Source organism: Belonocnema kinseyi, chromosome 3 (assembly GCF_010883055.1).
Source record: "Belonocnema kinseyi isolate 2016_QV_RU_SX_M_011 chromosome 3, B_treatae_v1, whole genome shotgun sequence".
NCBI classification, from domain to species: domain Eukaryota; kingdom Metazoa; phylum Arthropoda; class Insecta; order Hymenoptera; family Cynipidae; genus Belonocnema; species Belonocnema kinseyi.
Genome location: NC_046659.1, coordinates 116,557,013 through 116,565,988, shown reverse-complemented (window position 1 = coordinate 116,565,988; position 8,976 = coordinate 116,557,013). Strand labels below are relative to the sequence as shown.

General features: G+C 27.3%; 1 protein-coding gene across 3 annotated transcripts in view; it reads right to left on the bottom strand.

Moving 5' to 3' along the window:
- Positions 1-8,976, bottom strand: part of LOC117169550 (alpha-1,6-mannosyl-glycoprotein 2-beta-N-acetylglucosaminyltransferase) — a 133,931-nt gene that overhangs the window by 48,283 nt on the left and 76,672 nt on the right. For all 3 annotated transcript variants that reach the window (XM_033355972.1, XM_033355971.1, XM_033355973.1), the window contains exon 3: positions 6,853-6,882. In XM_033355972.1, the coding sequence (XP_033211863.1) occupies positions 6,853-6,859 (7 nt within the window). In that variant the 5' untranslated portion in view covers positions 6,860-6,882. The remainder of the gene's footprint in view (positions 1-6,852; positions 6,883-8,976) is intronic.

Sequence of the window (8,976 nt, the reverse complement as noted above, 5' to 3'; positions counted from 1 at the left end):
TATTAATAATTATATTTTTACTTTGGGGTGCTGCATATTAGCGTCAAAATAAGTTTTTTGGAGAATTTATTTACAAGTTGGTTTAAAATTTTTAAATTTCCCGAAAAATGTAAATTCTTGACATTTTTAATTTCGGAATGAAAATAAAACTAATAATAATGTTTGTTCTCGAAATTTAAATTGGCCGAAATGATGAAACCCGAATTTACAAACTCTCAAAAATAATAAATTTCTGGATTTAAAAATTCCCGAAAATAGTAAATTTTAAATGATTAAAATTTCGAAAAATCGTGAATTGTGGAATTGGAAAATTTTGACAGGAAAAAAATTAGTTTCTTCGCTTAGAATAATCTGGCATTTTATATAGGGTATTTATTCTCAAGTGTAATATCAAATCTTATTTTTTCAGGAATTTTAAACTTCAAAAATTTAATAATGCTTGTAGTTTGAAATTTTGAGAATATGGAGTTTTGGGAAGTTATTATTTTCAGGAATTTTATAATTTCAAAAATTTGAAAATTCCGGTTTAAAAATTTTGAGCGTGAAAATTTTCGGTAATTTTCTTTTCCTGCGGGACTTTTTTTAATATCTGTTTATGTAATTTTTTTTGTATTTGTCCACAATAAAGCCAATAGATACTTCTTGCAAATAATGTACAGTAGGTTGAAACATTTAAGAAAAATTTTTTTGATTGTTATTTAAAAGATTAATCACCATTTTTGAAAAATTCAAAGTGATGTTTAATGTTATAAACAAATTCAATAAACAAATAAATATTTCCTTATGATACTTTTTTAATCAACAATAATTGTTTACTTCATAAACAAATTCACATTTTGGCAGCTTTTCAAACAATAAATATCTTTAAGAAGGACCTTGTTTATTAGAAGACTTTTTAGGTGATAATATTTGCAAATTGTTCAAATAAATTTGATAAAATAAATTTACTGAACAAATGCAGATTTTCGTCAATTTTCCGACGGCAGATTTTGTTTTTCAAACAGGAAGTGAACTCTGAGTAACTTACCCTCATAACTTTCTAGTGTTATTTTATTAATGAGACATATTTTATTTTTTATAAACAATTTTATTTAAACATTTCGCACTGCTTCCATAGATACTATAAACAGTGAAAATTTGAATAAAATCGACAAAAAATCTATATTGTTTCAACTAAGGACATGACATCTCAAAAAATGAAAAAAAAAATTGAAATAGAATATCAACCTCCGTCCTCTTTTTTTATTGGATATTTTGTAAATTAAAAAATTCCTATTGATTCGAAAATTGCATCGGATTGTTTACATGTTTGGTTTTTGCTAGTGAACAATAAAAAAATTAAAAGTTAAAAAAATGTATTGCCTAATTTACAATTTTTTCAAAATGTGTAAAAGAACATGTTTTTTGGATTGAGCTAAATACACATTTTTTCTCTTAAAAAGGTAAATTTATCTAACATAAAATTTCTTCAATGTGAACTAAAGAAGCGTGATATTATTTTGCTTTCATGAACGAACAATTTTGTCTTTCTTTTAAAAACGTTTTAAAATAATAATAGAATCAAATGAAATTCCTAAATTACAAGATTTTTTGTTGAAAATGAAAAACAATAATTATACATTTCTTTGATTCAAGCTGAAGAAATTTCAGATCAGACATTTTAAACATTTTAAAAAATGTGTAAATATGTTAAATCAAAAAAAAAAAAAAACATGTCTTTCAAACATTTTCAAAAACTTCAAATTTAGAAAATTATTTATTTTTTAATTTTCAAATTCGAAAAAAGAACATACATTATCTGATTTCAGATTGAATTCTTTTATTTTCTTTGGATTTTAATGCTACATACTGAAGAATGAATACAAAATTTGTTTGTAAAAGAATCATTAAAAAAATTTCCAGGAATTAAACGGAACTTTGATATTATCTCGGAACTCGATGTTTTGCTACAATTTTTTAAAAATTCTGCAACAATAAAAAGTTGCCTGTAAATGTTACAGACTCTCTTTGAGAGTTCTTGAAATCTTTTTAAATATTATTTTTAAATTAGTGGTTCCAAAAATAAATCATTTTTAGTTTTTATATAAATTTCTGTAACATTTTTTTGAAACATTAAACATTTTTAAAAGGCTTCTAAATTTTTTGTTGAAAATCTTAAAAAATATCAATTTTGTTTAAAATGTTTTAAACTCTTTTAAAGTTTCAAATTATTTTGGAAACTTTTCAAAACTTTTTAATATACTTTAAACAAACTCCTTAAGATTTTTTTTTACAAATTAATGATTGTTCAATTTTTAATTAATAATTAAAAATTTTGTGTATCGTTTTTTATATTATTTTAACATTAATTTTGAAAATTAAAGAATCCTTATAAATTTTTCCAGAAATCTTGACAAATATTTCTTATTTTCTTAAAACCTTGGATTTTTAATAAGATTAATATTATTATAAAGATAGTCCAGCTTTTAATTTGATACGAAAATTAGATTGCCTTGTACATTTTTACAATAAATTAAAAACAACAATATTAATACAAAGATGTACACACTTTCAAATTAAAAAGGAATTTTAGGTTTATACAAAGAAACTTACACTTACTTCTTAATTTTGTTACTTAGAAGAACATAGAAGAAAAAATTAGTTATTTGTATTTATTTGTACTTTTTTGTAAAAAAAGTAGGAGAGAGCGGGGCTGAGCACGCATAGTTTTTGCATCGTCAATTTTCAATAACAAAATGAAGTTATAAAAAAGCAAAGATTCAGCTTGAACCAGTGATATTTCAACTAAAATCTTGTTTCGAGTCGAGATTCTCTATGAGCAAAAGTTTACTCGATATTTGATAAAATGAGGTTCATGACGAAAACTAATCGTAGGTGGCAGCACCGAATAGAGTTCTAGACCCTCTGCCAATGAGATACGAATTTCAACTAAGAAATTTTGTGAATAAGTATAAAGTGGTATTTACACCTTGTAAACATCATAAAATAAAATTTACAAACTTTTTTAGCAATATTTACGATATAGCATTCGTAAAATGTTCATTAATCCTTCCTGACTGTCACTTATAAAGTGAGGTTAGGATTACCATAGTTTACTATACAACCTATTTTATGTATAATCTCCACTAAAAGTATACAGTATCCTCGTATATAAGCACTAAACATATATTTAAAGTATATTTATTTAGTTTAATTGATGAAATTTCTCATTATACCTATTTTTAATTATAACTCATATAATAATATAAAATTTTGGACTTGAATTCAAAAATGTTGTCTTCTTTGGGGAGGGGGCATTCATTCTCGAGTCAAGGGGTTTTATCGTTGGATATTGGTATGAAATAAAATGTAACAAGTATAACACTTTATGAAATGATCTTAAGTCAGCGGTATCTGAGTTGATCTTTTGAAAAAGATCCAATCTTTTGAAATAAGCGAAAATTAAGTGAAATCAACATAAATCTCTGAAACTATTCTTAAACCGTGAGCGAGTCAGTAGGAGTCAACGAGAGATTGTGAGCAATCACGAGCAGTCCAGAGAGCAATCAAGAGAGCAGTCAATGCAGTCAGTGCATTCAGCATGCGACCCTTTGCTCCGCCGCCGCGCCGGGTCGCACGGCCCTTGGCAGTAAGGTTTCTACCCTAATTTTTTCACCAATACCAAGGTGGCCGTTTTATTTCACGGTCATTTCCTGGCGATTTCCCGGTTCTCAACCATTTTTGACAGTCATTGTGATTGAAACATTCACTCTTAATCTAAAAAAATTTTCATTTGAAGTTATACAAACTCAAATTCAAATTAACATACTCGTAGGGGAACCATCTTCAATTTTCAACTTAAGTTAGGTTTTGAAATAAAAATGTCTTAACTTTTAGAGGTTGTACAGTTCGAAGATTCGAAATTTTTAAATCTTAGCTATTATATTCAGCTCAGAAACAATAAAAATTAAACGCTTATAATTTTTTAACTGAAAATTTTTTATATAAAATATAAATTTATTTTATTTTAGGTCGTAAAAACATTAATAAATGTTCCATTGTTATTTATTCATTAAAACCTATGTATCTTTTGAAATCTTTTTAAATATTCTTTTTAAATTATTAAAAAAAAACTAAAACATGATTTTAAATTTTCCCAGGTATCTAAAGAACATTCTTGTATTATTTTTAAATCTTTCAAAATCCTTAAAACGCTTAAAAAATTGTAAACTCTGCATTTTCTTTGAACCTTTTTGGAATAAGTTTAAATTTAAAATTATTTCTGAACTTTTTACAAAACATCCAAATATTTATGAAAATGATTTTAAAAATTTCTAAAATTATTGAAATATATTTCAATGTTAAAAAAACTAACTTCAAATTTTACCGATTTTTTTTTGACAATTGTGACAAATATTCTCTTGAAATGAATTATTCAGAATAAAAAATCAGTATTATTTTTTTGGAAAATCCTAATAATTTTTTAAAATCCTTTTGAAGCCTTTTAAAATAATTAAAAGCCTTATAATTTTGTTGTTTAAAATCTTGAAAAATCTAAAATTAAAATGTATTTCCTTTCAGGTTTTAAATTACTTTTAAGTCATTATAAAACCTGCATATATCTCATAAACTCACTCATATTTTTTTGAGTTAGTAATTTTTTTTTATCCATTCAACAACATTTATTCTTTTTTTTAATCATTTTAAATTTCGTTTAAAATTAATTTTTAAAGAAATTTCAAGCAATTTTTTTCATTATCATAAAACATTTTAAAATCCTTGAATACAATCAAAAAATTCTATTGTAATCTGCACAAACTTATATTTTGTTTTAAATTCTTTGAAATCTTTTTAAGTTTTATATCAAGTTGCAATATTTTCAAAACTTCTAAATATTTCTTAAACTTACGCGAATTTTCGCAATTTAATAATTGTATAGTTGTTATTTATCAATCCAAATTGAAAGTTTTGACTTACAAATTAAATAACTTCAAGATTGAACAATCACCCAAAATCGTTTTTTATAAATACAAGTTTGTTAGGATTTGGCCTATCGATAAATGTTAAAAATATGTAAAGAAACAATTTTTTTTTACCCAAAACTCGTATTTTATGTTTCTTGTGATTTTTTTATACATTCTAAGTAAAATAGATTCTAAATTTATTTAAATTTTATTTCATTTCAATTTGATACTGCTTATGTTTTAAACACGAATAATTTTTATTTGGATTGTTCATCAATGCAGAATGTGCGTGCAAAGTGAAATCTATAAATGCTTAATAAATTCGATTATTTGCCAAAATTTTAACACACACACGCACACACACACACACACGCGCGCGCGCGCGCACACACCCCCCACACTACATTTATTTCGGTGGAAAACTTAAATTCTCGAGAAAAAAATCGCTCGAGAACTTGTCGGTAAGTTACCGGCGCTCCTGACTTAAGTTACCGCCATTAAAACTCTATTGACGCTAAATCCAAAGGCGTTCGAAAAAAGGCGTGGGGCTAAGCGCGCATCATATTCAGGTTTGGGCTAAGCGCGCACCTTTGGATTTCACAAATTTTTTTATTTAAATAAAAATTCAATTTCTCTCTCAAATTTATATTCTAAGGGCTTGCGAAGCGGACAGATGATAGAGAGCTTTTTTTTATTTTTGTTTGCCCTAAGGTGCACTTCTTTAACTTTTCTCAGACAGAGGGCACAAAAAGCAATTTTCCGCCGATGGCGCATGAACAAAAACTCCGACTTTATAATGCCGTCAGGCACAAAACAATTTTTCAGAGTCTCATAGCGCCCACGCGTGTTGCGCGCTTAGCATCTGTGGAAAAGTGCGCGCTCAGCCCCTAGAGTCATTTTTTCAGCCGAAAAATGCACGAATGTAATTATTAATTAATTAATAAATTAAATAATTTCTAAAAACATTTAAAGCATGGTAAGTATCCGGGGCTAAGCGTTAAGTGCGCGCTTAGCCCCGGGGCGTATTGAGCCCCAGTCTCCAATATATTTTTTTTGCAAAAAAGTACATGTTTCAACAAAAAATTATACAGTTGAAGGAATGTTGCACTTTCTCGTAACAATTTTTTCAACCAGGCGTTTATAAAAAAAAAAAATTGTTTAGAAGAACAGTGAGGGTTGTTTTTCAAACTTAAGGAAATGATTTTTCCAGCAATTGTTGGAATTTAAAGGCACTTAAGACAACATTATAGGGCTTCTGGTAGTGTAAAGCATGTGTTCTCGAATGATAATTGCAACCGATAAATTCTGTCCTAGACGCGAGAAGCGGAAACAAGAAGCTTTCCCGGAAAAAGGGGAAAAGACAGTTTTCTTCAGCTGACACTGAATTTAGATTGGTACTCTTAAATCTAAGTAAAGAAAAGAAGTCGTGAGAGTAAAACAATTTCAAATAATTGCATACCACACAAAATGCATTTGGAACAAAATACTCGAATTTCCGAAATTGAAGAAGAAATATTTAAAAACAAACAAAAAATAGTAAAATTTTCAATTAAAAAAATTAATTGTCGAAGAAAATAATAATTTTTAACAAAATTGTCAAGTTTTTAACAAAGAAAAATGTATTCTTAACTAAAATGATAAAAAAATGACCAAAATTGCGAAATATTAATAATTTCCCCTTCTTTAATTTTTATTACATTCTCTGCGCTTTTTTCCCCATTTTGCCTCCTTCGAGAACTGTAAAATAGGTGAACTTTATTTTTGTTTAAAGATTCCCTCATATTTCTTTCTCCTGAATATTTTATGTATTCGACAAGGTGACTCAAGATCAGAAGGCGTATTATTTAAATTCTGTTTAAAAAAAATAGATCTTCTAGTTGAAGATAGTGAAATAATTTTTTTATCTTACCTTTCATACTGACATCCCTATGTAGCGGTTCTGAAACATAACAAAAAGATTATAAATCCCAAGAGATAAGAAAGGAAACAATGTACTTTTCTAAAAATATTGCGTGGAGGGCCATCATTTTTTTAAAGTGAATAAAGCGTGGATGTTATGGTCAAAGACTTGTGTGAATTCCTCAGTGAGATACAGACATTCATTTCAGCTTTACTTTCGACTTTATGAGGCTTTTTTCATTCTCTTAAGGAATATAGTTATAGCGAATCCTCGAAAGGATAAAAGCAAAATTATTTTCTATTTTATTCAGCAGCATTTTTCAAAGACGTTTTAGAGACAGTTCAAAAAATACGTTAAACTGTGAGGGTTTGGAGAGGGGGGGGGGGATTACAGGTTTTGTGACGATTTGTAACGTAGGGGGAGGTGTGATTGCTCATTTGTATTCGTAACGTAATTTTCTAACAAATTTGACCCTCCCCCCGCCATGTAATATAATAACCATTCAAGTATGGAAAAGTGACTATTTTAAATTAAAAATGAAAGAAATTTAAATGAGATTAAAACCAAATTTAAAAACCTATTTAACATCCAATACTCAAATTAATGTGCAGAACTCCTGAAAATAAAACCAAGAATCCAACGCCCAAATTTGGACAACCATAATAAAATTTTCCTATTGAAATTTGATAATATATAAAAAAATAACTTTTTTCTTCTCAAAAAGAAAAGAAAATAATTTTCCTTTTTGGAAAAAAATACAAAAGAGGGGTAAAATAAGATTGCCGCCAACATAAGCCACTTTCTTCTCTTTTTTATTTTTATTATTGTCAAATTACAACAACAACAAATCTGTGAAATATAAATACCAAAGATTTGGCACTCATACAGCACGCTTATTACAACAAAAAAAAATCAATGAAAGAATAAAAAACACCCAAGCCGATAGGAACAGCGCCAACACCACGATCACGTATGTGGTGTTGGTTCTGTACCTGTTTGCTTAGTTATTTTTTATTTATTTCTTTTAATTTTTTTGCCTTTATAAGTGCGCTGTATGAATGCTGAACGCTGGCGTTCATTTTTTACAGATGTCTTTTGTTGTGATTTGATAATACGGTGAAACCCTTCAATAGTCCTCCCTTCTATAGCCCTTCTGAGAATTTCCCGGTCCACAAACATTTTTCACGGTCAATAAAATTTCAAAAATCGAATTCTAAAACTAAAAATTTTTCCATTTGAAGTACTTAGAACTGAGTTGTAAATTAAAACACTCAAAGTGAAACTTTTGAATCTTAAACTTTTAAAAATTTAAGTTTAAAAGTTTTTTAATTCAAAAATTTAATTGTGAAATGGAAAAAAATTATAAAATGGAAGCCACTAATACTTTTCGAGTAAAAAGATTTAAATGAAATACAGTTAATCTGTCAAACACATTTTTTTTACTGTATGAAGTGTAGAGTTAAAAGATTCAGATTTAGTTTAAAAAATATAAATTCTCATTATCATTTTTAATGCTCTAAATAGAAGAATGAATCAACAAATTAAAACATTTTAATAGTATCATTTAAAGCAACTTTAAGCTAGAAACATTACAAACTAAACGATTACATTTTTATATGAACTAAGCACTTCTTGAATTAAAAGCTAAATGACTTTCATTTTAAATAGTTTGAAAATCGCTAAAATGCTTTAAGATTTTACATTAAAAACTTGAAACGTCTACATGTTGTTTCATACTTTTTCAAAATTTAAATTATTAAAAATTTTCTGAGAATTTCCAAACATCTTTTTAAATGATTCGAATTTTTCTCAAATTTATCCTCCAAATTTTTAAAAATCCTCTCAAATTAACCCTTAAACGGCCAAAACGCCACTGCCGGTACACTGCTTTTCAACGGCCAGTAACTAAGACTATTCGACACTAGAAAAAATTGAGACACATATATTTTTATTGCTTAAGATCTCCTCTTTCCGACGGTGCCAATAAAATTCCTCAAAAAATTTAGTTATTATCCCAAAATGCAGTTTAACCAAAAAAAACGTGATTTTTCGTGTCTATTTTTTTTTGTGAACCATTTTCCAAAGCTTTTCGAGTCTGTAATTAACCTGGAATCTCACTAACCGGTGGAATAA